The sequence below is a fragment of the Thamnophis sirtalis genome, unplaced genomic scaffold (assembly GCF_051295495.1).
Source record: "Thamnophis sirtalis isolate CommonGarterSnake01/CBP01778 unplaced genomic scaffold, rThaSir2_p1.2 scaffold_5, whole genome shotgun sequence".
NCBI classification, from domain to species: Eukaryota; Metazoa; Chordata; class Lepidosauria; order Squamata; family Natricidae; genus Thamnophis; species Thamnophis sirtalis.
The window spans coordinates 57,830,230-57,855,586 of NW_028261385.1; the positions used below are offsets into that span (position 1 = coordinate 57,830,230).

A 25,357-nucleotide genomic window follows, 5' to 3' on the forward strand; every position below is an offset into this window, starting at 1 on the left:
AGACATTTGTTAAGTGCGCTTTGCCCCATTTCTTGTCACAATTGTTAAGTGAATCCCTGCCGTTGTTAACCACCAACATGGTGGTTAAGTGAACCTGGAGCCATTGACTTTGCTTGTCAGAAGATTGCAAAAGGGGATTGTGTGACCCCGGGACAATGCAACTGTCATAAATACAAGTCAGTTGCCAAGTGTCCAAATTTTGATCATGTGTCCATGGGGATGCTGCAACATTAGTAAGTGTGAAAAACAGTTGTGAGTCTGTTTTTTCAATGCTGTTGTAACTTCGAACAGTCACTAAACAAATGGTAAGTTGAGGACCACCTGTGCTGTCCTTAAAATATAAGCACATTCTCTCAATTTGAAACCTTCCAGATGCACTGAATTCCAAGCCAGCAGAAGGATGGAAGTTTTGAAGTCCAACATATTTGGAAGGAAAGGCTGCTTTATAACTTTAGCCTAAAGTTGAAATCTATTCTTAGCTATGCAAACTGATATCCAAGGAAAGTTATATAATGTTTAACAACAAATGTAAGAATGAAGGTGAAATTGACAATAAGCTTACTTGGTTTCAGATTGTTTCAATTATTTTAGGACCAAGTTTTAAGGTGCTTCGATTTTATTAATACAATTATATTTCATTGTATAGTAGTAACATAAAGTCTAAACTATATGTGAAATGTGTGACAATTGAAAAAAAAATCTAAAATGCGGGTGGTGTTTACTGTCAGTGAAGAACATAGTCAATATGAAATAAACATGTCATCAAACACAACTCTGATAGTTGATTATAAAATTTGCAGGGTATGATTTTGTACAGAAGGCAATGCAAAAATGATCAATGCAATCCTTATGGTTTGCAGTTAAATATCCTCATTTTTATTCATTTGTTTCTTTCATCTTGTAATTCTAAATTCAAAAGCTGCTTTTCTAGTTTTGGTACATCTACCCGATGCTTCATTAAGAATTTCCCATTCAGATGAAAGACAGGTATTTCGTACTTGTATTTTTCAAGCCAGATTGAATGATTAGGTAGAGTTATATCTATTTCCTCCAAAGTAAACTGTAAAGAAACAAAAAACAAAACAAAACAAATGGACAATAAAATAGCTAGCAGTCAAACATTAGAAAAGCATAGTAATAAACCATACTAAAAGAACTGATCTCAATGAAAATCTATGTACCGTAGGTTGTAAAGCAATACTTACGTTGAAAAAAACTGATTAGGTTTATTTCTTTCAGCAATTTTTTTTTGAATGATTTGAATAAGAGGATTTGGGGACCCCAGTAAGGATTATTGCTACAGATACAAATGTCCTGAGAAACAGTTTCTAAATTTATTCAGAGAGGCACTTAGATGACAAATGAACAAGTAATTTTGAAATTTGCCAGCAGTGTGATGAAAGACTGCATATAGCCTATCTTTGCACAATAACTTAAACTGCAATCCAGGCGATCATATTTTAGCCTAGCATGCTGGAAGAACGCAGCTCATAGGATTAGTTTATGTTGGAGTCTACTACGTGAACTTAGGTTTGTGTTAATTCCCTGAATTATATTGGTTCAGTAAGTATGTTCTGTGAACATAATCACTCTTGGTCTTTTTTTTGGTCAAGCATCCTAGATAACCTTTGGTTACCTCCATGTGAGTTATTCCTATTGGTTTTATAAGTGGCAATAAGTGGCTTATTAGGCTAAGGAGATCTCAACTGCTTCCATTTGGGAAGACAAAAGACTTGTAAAATGACAGTGGGGAATGAAATGCCCTAATTAGATCTGATTTCAGATTGCTTTCTGGAATGATCTCAGCTCCATGTTTAAGCCCTGTAGCTCAAACCTCCCAATATTATTCTAGGGCAAATAAGCCCTTTGTGGTTGGTCGAATAATCTTCTAGACCCATTATACATCGAAGGTATTATTTCCTGGGGGCCTTGGAGCAGAATAAATAAAGAATAAAAGCAAATTCAGCGAGTTGAGTCTAGTAATTAAAGCAAACATTTGTCTTGAACTACATGTTGGCCAAATTTTCAGTGCACAGTCAGATTTCTTCTCCTGCTATCATTCCTGTTTCAGAGAATCGTTGCACTAACTCATTCCTGCTTAACAAAGCAACAGTTTTAGTAAATTTCTAAATAGGAGAAAGAAACAATCGGACATTTTATAGAAAGGAAATCTCATTGATTGAGATTCTAACTATATTCTAAGAAAAGCAATTAATATAACTTCCAGGTTGTATAAGATACAACCCATCTTCTGTTTCAGTATTAACTTTATCTGTATATTTGTTTTATCTTAACCATTTAGATGGACAAAATCAAATCCATGAAGATTTTGAGGCAATTATTTTGGCAGGAACTGTAATGCATAACACTGAATTATTTTACCATGAAATATTTCCAATTTTAGTACTTCTGAAACACTATTGATAACAATTAAAGTTTCTTGGTGATTTACAATAAACCACACTATCACAATTAAAACCAAAGATACAAAGAACAGTTAGAAACCAACAACATCAACAATTAAGCATTGTTTATTTTAAAAAATACCTAGCAGGGCTTTTTAAAATGCCAACAAAGGAGCTAAGTCTCTTAAGCCAGCAGGGGGTTATATGGCAAAAATAGTAGGAAGACAGCTCCAAAGAAGGATTAATGGAGATATAGCCAGAATAGCTCATGGTATCACATAGAAATTTATATTTCTATTTATAAATATATAAATATAATTTATATATAAATAAATAAATATATAATTTATATTCTCCCAAGAAGCCTAAATCAAAGTATATGAGGTTTCCAAATCAAGTTTTAAAACTCTGATGCAGGGTTTCCAAACCAATATCATCATCATCATCATTATCATCCCATCCCACCTCAGAGGGTGATTTTCAAAAAGGTCAGTTAAATCTAAGGAGAAAGTAGAGACAATATTTGGGGGAAATTTTACATGAGTTCTCTTTCCTAGAGTGTCCAATCTTTTTATTTGCAACTATAAATAGGAATAAACTTGATTTATAAACCAAAATGTATAAAGAATTTGATTCATTTGACAGGAATCATGAAGTTTGTAACATATTATTAAAATAATGAGTGCTTGTAATAAATGTCTGTGTTAACCACTAGGTGAAAAAAATTATATCTCACCATATTAATCCATCATTATTTCTCCGCTGGTAGATTTTATTTATACAGTCCAACAAGAATGATTTACCCATAAGAAGTGTTGGATTATACATTTATACTAAGTATTAACATTTTTTGAAGGCGGCAATAGAAAAATGATTTCACTGGAATAGGCTGTTTTTTGGGGAAAAGATATAGGAACTAATGCCCTAAAGCAAATTGGCAGCTGGTGCACGAATATAAAGTCTAGCAACAACATATTTCCTTTGAGCACTTCTGGAAACCAGCTTGACTAAAGATAGACATCGATTTATGACCATGATAATTTTATTGCACAAATTATAACGATTGGGAAAGATATTACTTCTCTCACTGCCATAGTTATCACTGGACCTTCATAACTTCATCCTACCTTCATAACTTCAGAATTGAATTCCTATGGGGGCTAAACTTGAAAGCTACTATTTGATTCCATGACAAGTATCAGAATCCCTGTGTAGGTTAAAAATTAATGTTCCTACGTTTTGGTGCCTACAGCATTGGATTATTTTGACAGGTTTATCCATGAAAACTTTATTATGGAATAAACCGTGTTGAAAAATGCTTTTTTATTGTTTTAGTAAGATACCAAAGATATAGATTATTCAATCTGTGGCATTCCCTACTAAGACTACACCATGAATAGGTGAAGAGAAAGGGAAAGGCCAGGAAAGTTAATGAGATCCTCAAAAACAGGAAAAAATCTGAAAGAATAAAAGTCAGTGTATGGCAGAAATAGGAATGATTTTCAGGGACAGAAAGCTATGAAAAATTATACAGAATAGTATTGGCATAAATTAGTTTTTGCTATTCTGCCTTTTCATTTCCTTATCTTGGGCCTTTAATATCTTTAGCCTAGTAGTTTTTTAGTCCTTTTCTGTTTTATATAACTTTGTTCACCCTGAAAAAGAATAGTATGATAGGTAATCATAGGGAAACATATAGAAGAGTGGGGAAATCCACTATTAAAAAACAAACTGGGCTTCTCATAACATTATTACTTCGTATTAATCCAGTTTTAAGAAAACCATTTAAAAATGTTTGCTAAATTAAAAAAAAACATACAAATTACATCAGATTGTTTCTTGGCAGTTTATTCAATTCAAGGATTTCTAATTTACTGTGTTTTGTCTAGATGCTATTGCTGCTTCTGATGTTCCATAGTGGTAAGAGCAGTTTCTCAACCTTGACATCTTTATCTTGTGTGGATTTCAACTCCCAGAATTCCCCAGTCAAACACTGGATTAGAAGTTTAAGATGGGTTAAGCATATTTCCCAGTAATCCTTTGTTACTGATGAAATTGATATTTGCTTCCTCAACAGTGGCACAGGTTCTTCTGCACTGTATCTCTAGTATTTGAAATCTATCAAATCTAGAAAAATTGTAGATTTTTCAGTCAACAATTGAACTAGGCTTTTATTTGCAATGAAGTGATAGGAAGAAGTAATATAGTCAAGTGTTGCTATTTTGACAATATAATTTTTCAGAATTCTACCCCTTTTAATGATTATTGAGATTATTAATTCTGAGGTTAAATTATCATGTGAATGCTGTTGGGTATTCGTAGACCACTAGGTTCTTTTGCTAATGTAATATGATAAAATAATATATATATCAGCAAATGCCCTCTTATTACATTTCAGTGTATAACTTCTTACTCAGCCTTTTATCAAATGTAAGCATGCAATACATCCAGGAAACTCCATCATTATCCGAAGATAGGTATCATCAGCATACAGATCATACCTGGTTTCAAATCTAATGATCAACTCCTTCAATAGTTTCATGTAAATATTGAAAACAATGGAAGAGCAATTGTCCAGTGAGGAGCCATCAAATGGTACCATCTAAATGTACTTGAGCTAAAGGGGAAAAAATGATTGCAAAAAAATGGCTATCCTTTCTAGATTCTTTTAGGCAATGCACCTAATGTGGTCAAGCCACCAAGAGGCCAAAATAAATAAATAGCTAGATAAATAAACCCAGATGAATCATGGTTTTTCTTTTGGATACTGAAGATAATTAATCTGACCAACCTAGGCATTTAATCTCTGTAGCCAATTCTGAAGCCAGTCTGTAATAGAGCAGTGCAATTTCAGTTGCAATAGTCCAAAAGACAAAAATGCTTTCTGAGAATTGACTTTATGAAAATCAGTTGTGGAAACTAATTTTTTAGAAATTCCAAAAGAAAGAGAAACAATTGCCAGTGCATTTGTGTGCATCTGCAGAAAAATATGTTCTGATTCCTTATTTTAAAGGTTGTGGGTTGGTGTTTTGATTAAGCAAAGGACTGTATTAACCTACCTTATGTTTATATGGTTCAAGCATCATTTTGGCTTCTTCGCATAAAGGACAGGGATGCTTAAGGAGGGGAAGGGGAAAAAGCAGTCAGTAATGAAAAGTAGGACGAATAGAAAAGCACAGGCTTCATAAAGCTTGTTAACATGCTCTCAAACCATTTTGACAATATTTTTCAGCATAAATTCACATTGGAGTCTGTATCCTGAATTAAAGGGGAAGAATGAGAAAGCAGCATTGACAGAATTATCTATCCTATTTCAGAAGGCAACTCTGAAATAGGATAGATAACCTACCCCTGGAATATATCCTGGCAATCTTTTTTTCTGTCATGTCCTTATAATGCTGACTTCCAAGGTCATTCTGCTCTGGGCAATGGGAAAGTTGCATTCTTTGAAAATGCCTTCTTCCCCAATACCTGTCAGGCCTCTGAACAGCGTTTATAAATAAAAATAGCATTATTTGCCAGCATCGTCCCTGTGGCAGAATACAGGTTGCCAGAATTATGTTGTCTAGTTTTCTGCCAATTCAAAGACCAGTGGGTAGAACTTAGGAAGAGCCTACAAGTGATTCATCATTGCTTTACAGCAAGAATAAATGAAATGAGACAATGCCATTTTTAAATTACTTAATTCATGGGGAAAAAGTGGCCAATACAGACCCTATCCCACATATTATACAGTGGGGAAAAAGTGCATGCTAAGTATTTAAGCCATATCTATGTTTAGCTTGCAGCGCACATTGGCAGGGAACCTGCAGTTCTATAGGTGCTGTTGAATTTCACCTTTCAGCAGTCCTATCCAGCATAGCTAATGTTGATGCTAGCAGCATCTAGAAAACCCTAGGTTCCTATCCAGTGAGACTTTCTCAGAAAAAAGTAAAAATCGAAGGTAGTTCTGGAGGACTAGGTAAGGAAAGAGAGACATTTTTTTCCTTGTCTCACCCACAGCCAACACTATTTTGTTTGACAAAATAAGTCAAACAAAGGGACTTAATAGCCTTCATGGACATGATTTCAGCTCATGATGGGGTTAAAATTCAGCTTCCTGGGTTATTATCTCTCTGGAAGCAAATATAAGCCTGACAGGTAGAAATTGTCCACAGATGGCAGACCTCATCTTGCCAAGGGTTTATATATGTAATTCTTCAAAGTAAACATGTTCAAACTCTTTCTAGGTAACATCACTCTATGTTACCCTTATCACTTTTTGGATTCTATTCAGCCGGCTTCTAACTTTGAGATGATGCAAGTAATTTAGCTGCAAATAACTCTTCTAAGAACTCACAAGGGACTATTTATGTTAATATTAATAAGACTATTAATTAATTAATCTATCCCTCCCTAAAAAGAGTCTGGGTCACTTTGAAAAGGGCCATTGGATGGCCCTATATGTACACAAAAAGGACAGAGGAGAAAATTTTCCTTCACCACAAGATATAGCCATATACTGTATATCAATAATGCATTCAATTAAATTTACTTCCTGCCATGCCAGCATCACTCTAAGTATCTCCTCTGATATTTTATTTCCAAGTGCTCTTCAGTGAATAAAGGGACTTTTGAGATTGGCATTCAGGGAGACAATCTTTAGAAGCAATCCTATCAAGAACTTTTTTATCCCTATATTCCAAAGTTCAACTAGGTTCCATCCTAGCAAAACCAACCTTTAGATTGTTGGGACACTTTCCTTACTGCCATCTGGAAGCAATTTAGATTTATCAGAAGCCCCTTCAATGCTGTATGTGTTCGGATCATTTTAACCTATTCTGAACCTTCCATGTCCATGCAGTATATCAGGGGTATCAAACGCAAGGTGCTTAGATCTGGCCCATGGAGCCACCCTGGAAACAGCCAAGGACTGACCCGTGATGCCTCTGCCAGTAAAAATGGAGCATGCAGCCGTCCCAAGCTCCATTTTCGTGAGCAGAGGGCTGCAGGAGGAACCCCAGCTCCACCACCTGACATAAGTGACGTAGAGCTGTCCATGCCCCCCAAGGTCAAACACAACCCTGATGCAGCCCTCAATGAAATCGAGGTTTAACACCCCTGCAGTACATCAAAGCCAGCATGAACTACATAGTGCATGACAAAGAAAAGTTGCCTTTTCTCAAGTGAGATTATCAGACCACATATAATTTCACAAAGTTCATGTGCCAGAAGAATCTAGACTGATATTTTGTCAGGTCCATTTTCTCAATTCTATTCACACAATTCTAAGTCAATGAAACATTTTGCATTCCAGGAACACTGATATATGCAGAAAAATCTTCTCCAAGAGTACTAATTTTAGAGATAAAATTCTTTGCCTCCTGCCGTAAGGCACTACCCCTTTAGAAAACTATCAAATACTCTCCCACTGCAATTTTGCAAGAGAACAAACATATCTTCTGGGCATCCACAATTCTTTCTGTGCATTCTTTGTAGCATAATTTTTCTGTTTACTTAAAAACATAATTGGAATTGGATAGAATAGATCCAAAATGAGAATATTACATTACGCTAATAAAAGAAGCCTGTATTTTAGTCTGTCTAAGGACCTAAGCTTTTCCATTTTGGGGGCAATTTTTAACATTCTATGCAGAAATGTTTATTTAATAAAAGAAGCCTGCATAAAATGCAATTCTCATTCTCTCTCTCTCTCTCTCTCTCTCTCTCTCTCTCTCTCATCTATCTATCTATCTATCTATCTATCTATCTATCTATCTATCTATCTATCTATCTATCTATCTATCATCTTACATCTACTAAATAATGCTTCCTCATCCTATTTTTTTCTTACAACAGCAATTCTGTGAAATAGATTGGGCTGAAAAATGGTGACTGGTCCTGATGAGTCAACTAAGCAAGCTTTGGTGCTGACTGAATTTCAAACTGCTAAGACTCAGCGTGTGCATAGCTAAGGCTTTGCAAAACATTATTTTTCATAGTTAATAGTGATCCCTTCTCCCATCATACTATTATTCATCATTTCTTTTCTATTTAGATTATAGGCCACATAGATAACTAGCACTGAAACAACTTTGTTATATTAGAATCACATGTAAGAATAAAAATTTAGCTCGACTTGCATGAATCACATCAGCTAAATAAAATAGGCTGAAATCCAATTATATTTTGCATATTTCTTCCCCTTCTTTTAAAATTGTTTATTTCTTAACAGAAACATTTGTCTCACAAATGAACTGAAATGAGATATTAATTCTGTTATCAAGAATCATTAACTAATACTGTAAGCAATCAATACACTTCTTCACTGTGGGAGGTGTAAATCCAATGGCACAAGGGGGCAGTGATGTCTAGATAAAGATTTACTTTGTGCCATTTGCCTTTTGCCCTGTTGGTAATCTGTGGTCACTTCCATCTCCTTTTCTTCTCAGGCACATGCTGTTTGATGCTCTACTCAATAGGATGTAGTTAGCTAGGTGCTAGACTTTGTATCTATAAGATAAGGTATTTCATGTAAACAAATCTGCCTTCTGTTCAATGGTGGGTTTCAAAAATTGTTGGAACCTACTCTGTGGGTGTGGCCTCCTTTGTGGGAGTGGCTTGCCACCCATGTGACCAGATGGGAGTGGCTTGCCACCCATGTGACCAGATGGGAGTGACTTGCCGCCCAAGTGACTGGATATGAAATTATGAATTAGTACTTAGGTCGGTCCAAGTAGCTATTCAGAAACTCTGGCATTGAAGCATGCAAGTCTTAAAGCTGTCAAGTTACAAGATCCTTGCCAGTGGTGGGCTTCAAAAAAAATTGGAACCTCTTCTGTAGGTGTGTCCTGCTTTCCGGGTCCACTGGTGGAACCTCTTCTAACCAGTTCGGTAGATTTGACGAACCAGTTCTACCGAATAGGTGTGAACTGGTAGGAACCCACCTCTGCTTCTGTTGTAGCTATTCAACTTGCTTCAATAATGACTCCTTAAATCAGATCTCTGCTCACACAAATGCCCAGAATGCTTCAACCTCCAATCTTTATTTACTACTCTATATATCAGAGTTTGAAATGGTTCAGATCGGAAAATAAAAATGGGTACATGAGAACATGCCAGGGCACTAGCAAAGTCTCCAATCCTTCAAATCAAACTCAAGCTATGAGTTATATGTAAATTTTGAGGGAGGTCGCTAAGATCAAGGGGCCACAGTGGCTGAAGGGCAGGAACTGTAGGGTTTGCATCATTCCAATTCCAAGAAAGGAGAAGCACAGCCAACAGGAAGTATAGCCCATTGTTCTCTTGGAATTTTATTCATGATATGAAATGAACACACCGGCAGGATCAATCAATGCTGAAAGTCCAAGAAATCATCCATAATAGGGATTGGCCTAGTGCATAATCATATGCAAACTTGACTTAGTAACATGTGGACATATTTGGCTACTGAGACCAGCTGTTATCATTAGGAAATGAGAGAATTGTCTGCGAGAATAGATGAAGGACCACAGTGGCACATCATTTGCTGTTCCTTCTCAGCTTCCAGCTGCTTTCTGGTCTTGGAACTTACACTTGGTGGTCCAAAGACCTGTCCTACATCTTATAAACTAGCCTGTTACTTCCAGGTATAGTAAACCATTGCATCTCCTGGACAATTCTACATTCAGCTACATGTAACATTCAGCGATCACTCCGTTGTCTTCTGTAGGCAAAAGAGGAAAACACATATAACATTCCTTGCCTCAGGGAGAAATACATTTGTTTATTTATAGTAAATTATCTTGGGCTGGTCCAGTTTCTGAGAGGATAAATCCAATTTTTTAAAAAAGAAACCAAGAAATACAGCATAAGGGTAACTGCTACTGAACTTCCTAATAATCAACCTGAAGCACCAGTGCCATTTCTTTAAGAACCATAACTCAGTACCAGAGCTAAGGCCCCTATACAGACTGACCTTATACTGAAGAATCCACGTTCAGTTGAACTGAAATATGGAGTAGTAACAAATCATACAAAAATTATAGTGTTTTGTATCATGGGCTATATCTAGCAACTTTATATGATCAGTTAGGCATGAAATGGATATGAGGACCCATTCAGTTATAATACTCAATCTCAGCTCCAATTTTTGCAAGCATAGGCATGTCTGTAGTGATGGAAACTGATGTACAAAAATATTTTGAGAACCCCAATTTGTCTGCTTCTGATATAAGCCTAGTATTGTTGAAAGTATTCTACATGTAATAATTTTGTTACTGCCAGAAAACAACTACATTTTCCTATTTTTATTCTTTCAAGCTGTGGTTGCAGGATTCTCTCTAAGTGTTTCTCAACCTTAGTCATCGTAAGACATGTGGACTTTAACTGCCTGAATTCCCTAGTCAGCATGCTGGTTAAGGGAATTCTGAGAGTTGAAGGCTATGGTTGAGAAGCATTTCTCTATGGTAAAACAATGAGCCAGAGCTGCCAATGGAGGTTTGCATTCAATTTGAACATTATTGTTTTAAATTTGCATTTGAGGCATTGTATTTGATTTATTTGATCAACTAGTACTTACCTTGGTGAACAACGTTAACACTGGTAGTTTAGCACTGGCTTCACACAACATCCTTTGAAGTGGTTTTGAATAATTTGTGAAATGCAAGGTCCAACTTTGAAGCCAGAGCATCTTTGCCCTGTTGAAACAATTAAATACGTACAAAATGTTTTATCATTGGCATTTATCACTAACAAGATTGGCTAAAATGTACCCAAACATGAAGCCGACCTGCTGGAAGTGTAAAAAAGTACAAGGGACTCTTTATCACATATGGTGGACCTGCCCGGAAACACAAAAATATTGGACAAAAATTTGGAAATGGGTGCAAGAAATTACAGGAGAACAGATAAAATACAAACCTGAAATCTTTCTGCTGGGAATAATCAAAGAGAAATATACAAAGAAAATTAAGTACCTATTAACACATCTGCTACAGCTAGAATAGCATTTGCCCAATGCTGGAAAAAAATAATACCCCCCTCGGATGAATTAGTGATAAAAAAACGTTTGGATTGTGCAGAGATGGACAAATTAACACTGAAATTAAAAGATAAAGAAGAGTCAGAATATTATGAAATTTGGAACAATTGGTACAAATGGCTGCAAAACAAGATTAAAATTAATTAAACCAAAAAACAATATATATAAATATATATAGAACTATGTATAAAGGTGCGTAAATATAGAAGTGAAATATTATATACATGTACAGGTATGATGACATAACAATGTTGATATAATGACTGTAAGGTGTCGTAGAAGGGAAAAATAATTTTAAAAAATCTGCTAACCAACAGGAAAAAATATTTCTCTAATTGCACACGATTCATTTTAATTACCAATCATAAGTTATGAATCAGTAGACAGTCCCATGCAAGAGTGATGCTCAAGGAACTGTGTAAAATAAAAATGCAAATGTATATTATTTTCACAACATTTGGGGGGGGGGGAATGTTTATTATTGAACAAGCAGAATTTAAATTTATGATTACATTTTTCTTGCTGTAGGGCTTGTTTTAAATTCACCAACAAACCACAGTGATATAAACATATTGCATTGTTTCAAGCAAAAAGAAAATAAGACAGCCATTATTAGCAGAATACAAAGAGCTCTACTTTGAGCCTCTCTTAATCTAACCATATACATTTTTGGTAGTTCTTCAAAATGACTCCAATGGACAGCTGCTTTTATATTTCACTGAAATACAAATCATGTACAGCTAATTCTTGACTTACAACCACAACTGAGCCCAAACTTTCTGCTTATAAGTGAGACTTGTTGTCAGTTTTGCCCTATTTTATGACCTTTCTTATCATGGCTGTTAAGTAAATCACTGCAATTGTTAGTAACATGGTTGTTAAATGAATCTGGCTTCCCCACTGAATGTGCTTATCAGCATGTCTCAAACGGTGATCACATGATCCTGGGACACTACAACCATCAGAGTCAGTTGCCAAGTGTCTGAATTTTGATCATGTGACTATAGGACTTCTGCAACAGTCATAAGTATGAAACATAGGCATAAGTCATTTTTTCACTAAATGAACTGTTGTACATCAAGAACTACCTATATGGCAAGTATACCCCCCAAAAAACCCCACAGACCAGATGAAATTACTCTGAATGTTACTTAAAAACTTGAAGATAATATAGTGGGTGAGGAAGCAGCAGTTACTTAATATATGAAAATATTTATTGTTGGCTTGTTTAAATGTCTGTCTTTTTTAAAAACCATGTATCTGAAATGAAACTACACTTGATAAAAATTATAATTATAGTTCAAAAGAATAATATTCATTCGCAGTGCAATTCCGTAGATATCTACCTTGAAATAAGTTCCAGTAAATAAGACTTTCCTCTAAGGAAATGTATGTAAGATTTCAATCTTACAGGGCAATCTTATTTATTCCTTTGTTTATGTGCTACTTCCCACATTTAGAAGAAATATCTCGAAACAATCTATTTTATGCCTCTCTGTCTGGATGTAAGTCACAGTTTGTCTATTGGGACATAAATCTTAACAGATATATTTAAGATTGCAACATTTTGCAGCCATTCATTTTAGTGGGCCTAGTCTCTTACTTCAACTGAGATTTCTATCCTCCCTCTCTTTTATTTTGAAACTCACATTTAAAGCACGTCTAACTGCGTGATGGATTATGGCCTATGTCTACCTATCTACAGTTTGATTACACTATTGATAATCACCACCGTACAATACAATCTGTAACGTGGATAAATCTAGTTACACCTCTGGTTTGTATTGACACTGAAATCACAAATGCAATGGATAGGATTGGTGAACAGATTATTAGAACTGTGGATCATTTTAAATTATAGTCCAATTACTCACTGATCTTTCTCTTCTATCTTGTATGATATATTGTGATGTCTTTCTTTCTCACACACATCATTTTCAAGGATTTTTATGGAGAGGTCAGTTTTCTTAGAGGAAATGACAAATGATTTATGCTATTTCTTTATATAACATTTACATATACATTCAGGTGACTATAAAATAAGGATTTGCATAATAAGAAAGAGTAAAAAAGATTAATTCTTCTTGAAATGGATGAGAATACCAGAATATATCAGCAACTAAATCTTTATTTAATAGTATTATTAAATTTAAATTAAATAGTAGTATTAAATTTTAAAAAATCTTGATGAATGTATTTTATTTTCTTTATGTACACTGAGAGCATATGCACCAGACAAATTCCTTGTGTGTCCTGCCACACTTGGCCAATAAAGAATTCTATTCTATTCTATTCTATTCTATTCCCACTACATAAGAACACTTGGAGTCAAGAATTACAGGGGTCCCATAATATATCTTGATCAACCTCCATATCAATATTCTTTAGTTACAAAGATAAATACTCTCTGCCCAGTTGCTGTTCTACAACACTTTGATATCTTTCTAATTGCACAAAAATTAAATATTTAGCCACATTTAATAATGAGCTAAACATATTAACAGTCTTCCCTTAAAAAAACACTTTTATTGGAAGATAAATTTCTCATAAATGTTTGGTCCTCAAGGGTGAAGCAGGCCAAGTACAAGTGACATTCAAGAAATTCTAATAGATTGGATACATGATGTTACTGAAATAATATTAAGAACTAATTAATTTTAGTTTATTTAAGATGTTGGATAGAAGTAAAATTATAACAAGACATCATTGTAGGAGTAAAAATTAAACTGTAGTGCAGTTGTTTATAGTGTTAGTAGACTAAATGTGACACTTAAACCATCTGCCATTTAGTGAGACAATTTTTTTAAAGTTGAAATCTTTTACTGCTTTGGCAGTGGCTTTAGATGCACAAAAACCAACTTTAGGCAGTTCCCCCAAATCCCAATGTACAACTAAGCTACGTAGAAATTTGTATCAAACACAATGGTTACAAGAATATGATGAGTTTGAAAAAAGGGCTTATGAAGCAAGAAAAGAAACTTCTAGGAAGAAGGATGAAAGAGAAAACCCAGAGACAAAAAGACAAAAGTGAAAGAACAAAAAATAAAGGTGGCAGTTAAACAGAAACTAGACAGTAATAACAAAGAAATGACTTTGCCACCATCAAGGATTTTCACCTTGAGTTTGGCTTGTAACCAAAGGATATACTACTTGGAAACACATTATCTCTCTCCCCCCACTGAGAGTGTCTTAATCTTGGAATTCTTTCTTCAGAGATATATGTGGGAGAGTGATATAAACTTCACAGTCAGGCAAAAGTAATTTTATTTAGCTGGGCAGGTTGAATATATTGGACGTTTATTATTATGGATCTTAGTCTTTATTCGGTGCTCAGTAGGATTTTTTACTGTTATTATTATTACGCACCACACTGTAACCTAAAAAGGATATAAGTGGGGGATATAGGAACATTTAAACAGGCAAATAAAGCAAAATAAAAGGCAGGTCATAAGTTCCTATGCAAATAGAGCTTTTATAAAAACACTGAAAGGTTGAAAGCAAAACTAGAACAACAGTGATAGATTATAAGTAATTATAAATGAAAAGCAACAATAGTTCTTTATGTAGATTGTTCGACTCAGCCTTGAACTGCCTCTTATCACATAATCTTCAGGGTCTGTTTTACACAAATGTTAGATACAATTATCTTCGACTTAAGTGTGATGAACCACAGCACAGCATTGTCTCCAAGCTGCTCTAAGATGATTTGCAGCAATTTCATACAGTTCATCATTTCGTTGAAAAGTGGGGTGGGTGGCAGGAAAAACAGAGGTTGTACTAGCACTGGTTTATTTATTGATTCATAGGCTGCCTTTCAATTCACATTTAATACTGATGGTAGATAATAGAAACTAGTTTTGACTGCTCATCTAAAGGGAGAGATCAACTACAACACCCTAGAATCAACTGGGCACCCTCTAGTACAGTGTTTTTCAACCACTGTGCCGCGGCACACTAGTGTGCCGTGACATAATGTAAGGTGTGCCGTGGGAAAATTACTTTATATATAGTCAATATAGGCACAGAGTTAATTTTTTTAAACATTTTCTAATGGTGGTGTGCCTCGTGATTTTTTTCATGAAAAAGTGTGCCTTTGCACAAAAAGGTTGAAAAACACTGCTCTAGTAGCATGGACATCAATTCCTAGAATTCCTCTACCATTATGCAATCTGGATAAGAATTCTGGGAGTTGAAATTTCAGACATCTGAATGTTTCCCAGGTTGGGAAAAATGTTTTCCTGGCTGTCATCTGGATCTTGGGAACATAATTGTATTCTATATAAACCTAGAGAGGAATTATAATTCTAAGAAAAACATGCAGTTATTAAAAAAAAACCTGCAGGGTATTAATTGCAAAAGAAATCAACTGTGAAGAAAGACTCTTAATACTTTAGAGTACCAAGTAAGAATTATTTTACCAGTTTAATGTAATTATCATTTAACCTTTTTTTATAAGGTACTTCCAATCGTAATTCTCAATATATATGGATAAAGTGTGTTATAAATCTCAATTACCATAAAACAACACCGGCAGGGGCTGCTGGCATCTTTTTCCCATTTATCATTTTGGAAAACAACCATAACATTCATCATACAAACAGAATAAAGAATGGTGGAAAAAATTTTTTGGCCAGTGCTATATTCCAGGAAGAAGAGCAAAGCAATAAATCCCCTTTTATTTTATTAAATAAGAACAGCCAAGTACAATTTAGATGAATTAATTGTCTGTAATGTTAAGAGATAAATATGTCAAATTTCTCAGTTGCCCATTTTTAATTAGGATTTTTTTAAAAGAAAAAAACATTTCCAGAGCTACAAAACAATTGCTGTAACAATTGCTCTAAACACAAATGATAAAAATAAAGATGCCCTCAATTCAAGCTTGATCCTTGGTGACAGCAGCTCTGCTGTTTTCTTGACAGCACAATAGATGCAGTTTGACACTGACTTTTTCAAAGATGTTTTCTGACTTTTCTTTCTAGTCAGTAGCCCTGGAGAAGATTGACTTACTTAGCGTTTGGTATAAGCTAGGTGTGTCTAGGACCTACCATCTGGTGAAGTGTGGCATATTAATTACAATGCCTGAGATTGGGGAAAAAATATTTCTTTTTTATAAAATCTTATCTGTATTACTATGGTACATAGTTACAGTCAAAGACTTGACCGGTAGACCAACTATTTGAAATGCATATTTAACAACAGGTGAAGCATACAGAAGCCATCAGATAGCATAACTGCAAGGTCACTTAAAAGATTTCATCAACTCAAGTCATCACATATGTTTCTTACCCAACTCTTTCTCAAATGATCATTTCCATATTTTTGAGGTAACATCAGGAACATGGAAACTAACCAGAAAAACAAAAGGGAATTATTCCACCGTATCTCGCACACACTAATAAAGTCATAGGGCCTTGGGAAGGATGTTAATTGAACAGAAGCAGACCAAAGGCTATGGATTTTTTTTGTCCAAGGGTATACATTAGACAAAACAAAAGAATAAATATTAAAGCCTACAGAGTATCAGTAATCACTCTAGAAAAATAACAGTCTTATATATAGTTTAAAATGTAATGTCTGAATATGTTTTTCAGCATGTATGTCACAGGTTGTATTCAGCAGGTTCTGACCAGTTCTGGAGAACCGGTAGCGGAAATTTGGAGTAGTTTGAGGAGAACCAGTAAATACCATCTCTGATTGGCCCCAGCCCATCCTATTCTCTGCCTCCCGAGTCCCAACTTATCGGAAGAAAAAGAACGTTGGTCTTACCTGAACGTGTCTTTTCAGGGGAAAAGAGGGAGGGGTCACGTGTGGGTATTCTCAAAACTTGATTGGTCCAAAAACTGAGAGAAAACTTCTTAAATACTCCTTCCTTCCATTCCTGCCCACTTTCTTCGATGGTGAACAATGGTATTGAAAACGAACACAAGAACAAAAACCCCAGGAACATCCCATCCCTCCCCTTGGCCCCAACAATCGAACTACGGTGGGTCGTGACCCCTTCCTCTCTTCCCCTGAAAAGACATGTTCAGGTAAGACCAACATTCTTTTTCCAGTGGAAGAGAGGGAGGGGTCACATGTGGGACATACCCAAGCTTAGTCCCAGGAAGGGGAAACAAACAACTATGGCCCAAGGGGAGTATCAGCTGCCACCCTCTGTAGGACCCTCCGACCAAAGGAGGCATCCACCGAGGCAAACGCATCCAAACAAGAGTGTCATATGAAAGGGGTCGGGAAAGCCCAAGTGGCCGCCTGACAAATATCCTCAAACGGAGCCCTAGTTGCCCACGCCGCCGTGGTCGCAGTGCTCCTAGTGGACTTGACTGTTATATCCGAAGGGGCAGAACGACCCGCTGCCTCATAGGCCCCTGTAATGGCCTGTCGCAGCCAATGGCCAATAGTAGCCGAAGACACCCTGGCCCTCAACGTCCCAGGCTGGAAGGAGACAAACAAGGCCTCTGACCTGTGAACCCCGGCTGCCACCTGAGATAAATGTGCAGGGCGTGACAAACGTCTAAACGGTGCCAGAGTTTCTCCCTATCACTAAAAGGAACAATTTCCTACCTAAACCAACTCAAACCAGTGCTTGGACCAACAGACTGAGAGGAAACTGGGCAGGAATGGAAGGAAGGAGTATTTAAGAAGTTTTCTCTCAGTCTTTGGACCAATCAGGCTTTGAGAATACCCACACGTGACCCCGCCCTCTCTTCCACTGGAAAATGGGGATTTTGTAGTATCCTTCCCCTGGAATGGGAAGGGAATGGAGATTTTACAGAATCTTTTACCTGCCACACCCACTAAGCCACACCACACCCACCAAGCCACACCCACAGAACTGGTAGTAAAAAAAATTGAAAACCCATGCATGGTTTTATATAAATTAAGATCAAATTGTGATCTTATAAAGCAGTGTTTCCCCAACTTGGTATCTTTAAGATGTGGGGACTTTGATTCCCAGAATTTTCCAGCATATGAAGCAACCTCCATTGAAGAAAAAATGATCAAAGGAGGAGCAGGCACCCTGAAAACATTAACTGGCTTACTGTAAGATAAAAACATGGTCATGGTTCTGAATATGGTTTCAGTTTGACTCCTAGGATGAAATGACAAGCTGTGATCACTTGAAATAGAATGAACACTTAGAATTTGCTCTTCCAGGATATGCTGAAAGAAGATGGAAGAGCAGAGTGCAGACTTATGCAATTAATGCTAAAACATAAGATATTGACAATCCTTGATTTATAGCCATAACCAAGCCAATTATGGTTATAAGTCATGATGGACACAAAGTGAGTCATCACATCACTGGAGCCAATTTTATGACCTTTATAGCAGTGTTCATTAAATGAACACTGCAGTCATTAAGTGAACCCATCGTTTGTAATTGGAGTCCCCCCCCCCAAATCAAAGTAAATGCTGGTACCTGGGGAAAAAACCATTGCAAATTGCATCCATGTGACCGTGGGGCGTTGCAAACAGCCATAAATGCAGATCACCCAAAATATAAGTCACGTAATTGTGGGACAAGCATTGTAACTTTGGAATTGGGTCATAAGTAGCTGTTGGGAGTGTCCATCAAAACTTTAAACAGTCACTAAACAAGTAATTTTAAGTTGCAAGTTGAGAAATTAAGTTGTCCACCTCTGATCTAGTGTTATCTTTAAAATTAAGTTCATAAACAGTACAACTGAACTAATGCTTTTTTGATATTCTGAAGAACTGTAATCTAAAATGTGAGAATTAAAATCCTATTTATTGCCACCTCTGATCGTGAAGCAGCACCCTAATTTCTTTTCCTCTTCAGAGAACGATATAAGAAATCGCAGTCAAATGTTACATAGCAGAAATGACATTAACTATATACCCAATCACTACTGAGTATGCTTAGATGCTACTATAGGCAAACATCATTTGATCAGGAACAATTATCCTCAGTTATGTGCACATTGTACAAAATACTATTGGGAAATGGAGGTTACCCTGCTACACTGATTATTGCTGTATTTGTATTTGTATAAATATGGATGACCACTAGATGGAAACAAGTTTTTTCCCCTAACTTTATTGATGTTGTAACATTGATAAAGGTGTTATGGAAATACAAACTCTCCTTCTCAGGCTAGCCCTCTTAATGACTGAGTGAAAGACAAAAATTTATACTAAATTACTAAGACTGTAATAGATAAAGAGTATTGGAGCTGAATTAATTTATTAATTATAATTAATTAATTAATTATTGGATAGCAGTGTTCCAATATCTCCGGAGTTGCCACAAAGAAGAGGGAGTCAAACTATTTTCCAAGGCATCTGAGGGTAGAACAAGAAGCAATGGGTGGAAACTAATCAAGGAGAGAAGCAACTTAGAACTGAGGAGAAATTTCCTGACAGTTAGAACAATTAGTCAATGGAACAGCTTGCCTCAAGAAGTTGTGAATGCCCCAACACTGAAAGTCTTTAAGAAGATGTTGGATAGCCATTTGTCTGAAATGGTATAGGCTTTCCTACCTAGGCAGGGAGTTGGACTAGAAGACCTCTAAGGTCCCTTCCAACTCTGCTATTGTACTGTCATTTGGGACTCAGCAAAGTTTGGAGCATTAATGAAAGACACCATACTATATTTATTTCTATTATGTGGTACTTCAAGGTCATGATAGTTAGATATAATACAATCAAATATAAAATGTTAAAAAAAAGAATAGAAAATTCTTCATTGGAGCAATTAAAAGAATCATTTATTGTACAATGATCAGTTGATCCATTCATATTTCATAGCAAGAAAATGGTGATATAATACACAATGTTTTACTAGGATGGAAAGAAAAAAATTAAAATGTTCCATGAATGTAACCATAAAATTATTAATCTATAAAACAGATCTTCTATTTTACATGCCAGCTCCTCTTTTCATGAATAATAAATCAGAAGCACGTTCTTCTAAGCTTCTCTACAATTATTTTAGTCGTTCTGTTCAGTCCTACTCCTGCAGCTCAGAACTTCCTCTGCGTGGAAAGATTTACTTTTACTTTCCTTTAGCAGATCTGAACAGATTGTAATTTTGCTGTGATACATGACCTTCTTCTTAGTCAACTGCCCTACACATAGACAGACACACATACTCCCATACTCACTCCTTGGGATTTAAAATATAGTTGGTATCTCATATGAAAATCTAAAAATCAATTTTATCTTTTCAGGAAGTGAATGTATAGGCCCATGATGGTGAACCTATGGCACGTGTGCCGGATGTGACACATAGAACCTTCTCTCCAGGCACGCCAACCGTTGCCCATTGCTCTTCTGTGTTCTGGCCATTTGGTCTTCATGCGCGAGAGCGCTGGAAACTGGAAGAACAGCTCCCAGTTTCCATGTATGTGTGCACTGGAAAGCTGAACTTCTGGTTTTCAGCTCATACACATGCACCAGCCAGCTGGTCCTTGAATATGCATGCATGCACACCAGAAACAGGAAGACCAGGTGACTGGCACACGTGCGCATGTAAGAAACCAGAAGCTCAGCTTCCCAGCGTGCACTGGGGAATTGCTCTTCCGGTTTCTGGTGCTCCCCCGCGCACGGGCAGTCCTGTTTCAGCACTCGGTGCTAAACAGTTTGCCAGCACTGGAATAGACACTGTAACTTCTAATACTACTACGCAAAAAAATGTTATTGGTTCTAGCTGGTCTCATAAACTATATTTTAACCTGTTACCAGCACTTAAACCATGGTTTTTCATTTCTGATATCTCAGGAAGCTATCTGTAGCAAGTTTGGGCTAATGAAGGATAAAAAGAAGGGCCACGCAGTCTAATAAATCATGACTATTATATCTTGGCTACATTTTTTCTTATTTCATCAACAACCCATCTTATTGTGACTCCCAAATTTATTTTAGAAGCAAGGCAGCATGTTCTTTTGCCAGGCCAATCCACAATTCTTAATTTATTCCCCATACCTTTGAACTGAGAACTTGATTATTTTTTCTGTTCAAGGGATGGTCCCACGATGAAGTAGAGTAAATATCATATTTTCTGGAAAATATGACTTGTCCTGAAAATAAAGCCATGCCAGATCTTTGGGGTAGGCAAAAATATAAGCCCTCCCCTAAAAATAAGCCCCTTGGACAAACGCCCCTTCCTCCAGCCAGGCAGAGCACCATTCACTGACCTAGCGGTATCCCAAAAGCACCAAGCTATGGGAGCCGGTGAAACAGGCGCTCGCTTGGCTTGGCACCTTGGAATACGCTAGGTCAGTGAGTGGTGCTCTGCCCGGCTGTAGAGGGAAGTGGCCGGGTGGTTGCTTTTGAGCAGGGTCACCTCATGGTTGTTTGTTGTGCTGCTAAAACAGTGCAACACAGCCATTCACTCCTGAGGCTGTGCCTGGCTCTTTGGGAATCCGTTCGCAAGAGAGCAGTTGCCCGCAACCCCAAAATTATAAGCCCCTCCCCAATCATAAGGCCCAGGCCATATTTTGGGGATCAAAAGAAAATAAGACCCTGTCTTATTTTCAGGGAAACATGGAAGCTGCTTTTCTCTCTTTGCACTTTTCTCTTTCTTTTTTCCCCTATATTTTTATCTTATAATATAACTTAATAAATTTTTTAGAAATGAAATAAAATACAATGATTGCGGCAGGTAGCAGATTCTGAAAGAACAGTGAATTGTTATTTGGTATCATTGTAACATTACTATCAGTGGTTAGGACATGGTATTATTGAAACATTACCATCAGTGGTTAGGACATGTGATTGAGGGTTTTCCATTCCCGTATACTAAAAAAAAAAAATCTTGGCCAGAAAAATTGGGAATGAAGCATGATTAGTTCTTTGCTATTAGTCCCTAAGAAAAAGGAACCACTTTTTTGCTATTGTTATGAAAAATGTATACTGCCAGTGCTGAAAGGGGACATTTCATGCATTAATATATGATGAACTAGTGAACCATAGCTTCCTCTATTCTTTAGAAAATAGAGACAAATTCATTGCTGCTACTGATTATTTCTGAATTAAAGATTTCTAGTAACTACTATGTAACTACCTCCTGATGACTCACTGTTATAACTGTCACTGGGAAGAACTATTCTAAAAGAGATTAAAATTTTTGGCATTGAGTAGTTTGTGGTTTCACATCCTAGAAGAACCGCACATCCTTTTAGTTTTATTCCATGAATCAGAAAGTCATCAAACTTAAGCCATAATATAATTTATTATGTATCCAAACTATTGAAGTCCAGATTGTGGCTAATAGACAATTCAGAAACTGCTTAAGAAAAGCATTGACATATATAAAAGATATCGGGGTTACCAACTTTTCCATTTCATTCTTGAATGGTAATCCAACAAGAATTGAGCATTGCTTTCCAATAGATACTAGCCTAATCAAAGAAAATGTAAAGATCAGGAGGAGAAATAAGTTTCTTCCCCAAAGCCAGAGTTTTATTTATTAATTTAAAGGCACCTCAGAATGATAAAATGACTTAAAAATAAACAGTATTTTTAATCCTTGATTATCACACTGTTTTTCTATAAATTTAAAGAATTTAAATTTCTGAAAATCTACTTATTTATTTTAGCCACACAATTCTGGAATGAGGTTTAGATTTCATTTCCCCAACCTTTCCTGGTCTAGCTCCAATTTTTAGGACAGTTTGGTTGTATAGCATACACATACAAGTTACAATCACAGATCTTCTGAGCTGTAAATTTTCTTGATCAGGCTAGAACCTACAGGAAAATGCAATATTCAGGTTGCATCAGGGTACAGGAATAAAACTGGAAGAGTTGGCAGACCAGCTATTTTTATATCTGGTATCATCCAGATATGAACTATGGGCTATCCACATTCTGTGCTGAGATCCAATGTTTTTATTAATTTGTAAAAATAAGGGTGAGGTACAAATAAATGAATATGTTATGACCAAACATGCATTACAGTAAGCCTATTACGCTCCTGGCTAGGGAATTCTGGGTGTTGAAGTCACACAACTAAAGGTTGATTAGATTGAAAAACACTGGATTAAAACAGGAGAAACCTGCAAATTCACACATCGTCTAGAAACCAGCAGTGAGAGTCCGACCAGTCTTAGCTGCATTATTAGAAAAGAACGAGTCCTTCCTTTCAAAAGACCAACCTTTGACAAGCTGAGCCCGTTTCCAGACACAAGCATGGAACGATCGCCTGCTCTCTTTGTTCAACTTCCTGAAAAGCATATAGAGATACGATTAGGGTAGACTATTGAGCCATCCTCTTCCCTTTCCTACTTCTATGGGCTTGCGTCCTCTGTAGCGGTAGAGGATTTCTGTCGGCTGTGATTTAAAGCTGCTCTTTGGCGGGTCGCTGTACAACTTCGATTCGAATTGCAAACGTGCCCCCGCGAAGACGCTGATCTGATGGCGGTTGTAGTTGCGGCTGTTGTGTTATGTCGATTTTTTCAAAACAACTTCCAACGCTTTTAAGAGATACTGGGTTGGCTTTCGAAAACATCCCAAAAGAAGACAGTGGCATGGATTTGATTCAAGAGAATTTATATTATATTTATATTTTTCACAAGAATATGGGACATTATTGTTGACTGGCGTACAAGATCCTGCTTTCTCTAATCCCACGTGTTGTGTGGGCTACTCGTCTGTATTTTAAAACACAGGCTTATGTGCTATCATAAGAAATGAAAAATTGGAATTCTTCTATTGCTTCTTAGAACTCCATTCAGATAAAAGACTCTCATGTACACGTATTGAATAAAGACACGTAATTAGTTATTTTTGCCAGTAAAGAAGGAAGGGAAGGTTAGAAATGATATTTTAAAGTGAGATTTAATTTTAACAGCACCTAGTCAAGAAAATCAGAAATAAAATCTTTCCATGTTCTTTTAAAGAATATTTCGGACCATAGTGATTTCAGGTGGACACTTCATAAATCCTTTGGATTCTCAATCTTAATTTTTATCTGCAGGTTTACGGCATGACTTGAATTGGATTTTAAAAATATCTCATGCAGCTTGTCCTAATGTTTGATGAAGGAAACAGACTAATGCATAAATATTACATAAAAAATTAATCCTTTGCCTTCTTCCTAAAATGGGGGAAGTGGTAGAACTGACATTTAACTCTTCTTTCTTCATATTTTTCCAGCTCAATACTGGCTGAGCATATGGAGAACAGAGAGATCTACTCAAAGGTCCCACTCTCCATATTACGAGAAAGTTGTATAAGCTATCATAAACAGCAGTGATTGCCAAATTTTATTGCAACAAACTGGCTGTTGAATATGGCTTGTTTATAGGAGCACTTCTCTTTTATCTGCTCTGGTAGAAGCTTTATCATGCTCCTTGATAAAAAGCTTTTATAAGATTTGACACCACTTGGTAAATAAATGAGATTTGCCCCTTCAGGAATGTTATTATCTTACAGCTGAGCTGCCATTTTAAAACATTGTACAGACAGTAATAATGCAAGAAAGGAACAGCAGCATTTTCTGGCTGCTAGAAAAAATACCTGACAACTGCTAAGTAAAATGAGGCACTACTGTATGTTCAGACATTGTGTCAAGACAGTTAATTTGAACTATGTCAAACAAACAAACCTTTAGTTCTGCAGTGTTACATGTGTATATTCAGTGTTGTTGGGTCTTCAGCGTTCATAACCCGTAAGGAATAGCTACATGTAGTACAGATTTATTCATGTCCCCTTAGTAAATACATCTTTCCATTATAAAGCCTGCTTTATAGCAATATAGCAATAGCAGTAGACTTATATACCGCTTCATAGGCCTTTCAGGCCTCTCTAAGCGGTTTACAGAGAGTCAGCATATTGCCCCCAACAATCTGGGTCCTCATTTTACCCACCTCGGAAGGATGGAAGGCTGAGTCAACCCTGAGCCGGTGAGATTTGAACCGCTGACCTGCTGATCTAGCAGTAGCCTGCAGTGCTGCATTTAACCACTGCGCCACCTTGGCTCTTT

The 25,357-nt window shown here is 36.4% G+C and overlaps 1 protein-coding gene across 3 annotated transcripts; it reads right to left on the bottom strand.

Moving 5' to 3' along the window:
* Window positions 1–853: 853 nt before the first annotated feature.
* Window positions 854–23,704, bottom strand: CUNH5orf63 (chromosome unknown C5orf63 homolog). Of its 3 annotated transcripts, XM_087715873.1 has the most exons (5): window positions 23,529–23,704; window positions 21,355–21,449; window positions 10,945–11,062; window positions 5,465–5,521; window positions 854–1,060 (listed from the first exon to the last, which is right to left on the bottom strand). In XM_087715873.1, exons 3-5 carry the CDS (start codon window positions 11,053–11,055, stop codon window positions 881–883), a joined length of 348 nt encoding a protein of 115 aa, XP_087571999.1. In that variant the 5' UTR covers window positions 11,056–11,062; window positions 21,355–21,449; window positions 23,529–23,704; the 3' UTR covers window positions 854–880. The 3 variants fall into 3 exon arrangements, with proteins under 3 accessions (XP_087571999.1, XP_013916071.2, XP_087572000.1); XM_014060596.2 differs by lacking the exon at window positions 21,355–21,449 and having other exon boundaries at window positions 23,529–23,698; XM_087715874.1 differs by lacking the exons at window positions 21,355–21,449; window positions 23,529–23,704 and adding an exon at window positions 16,696–16,738.
* Window positions 23,705–25,357: the final 1,653 nt, after the last annotated feature.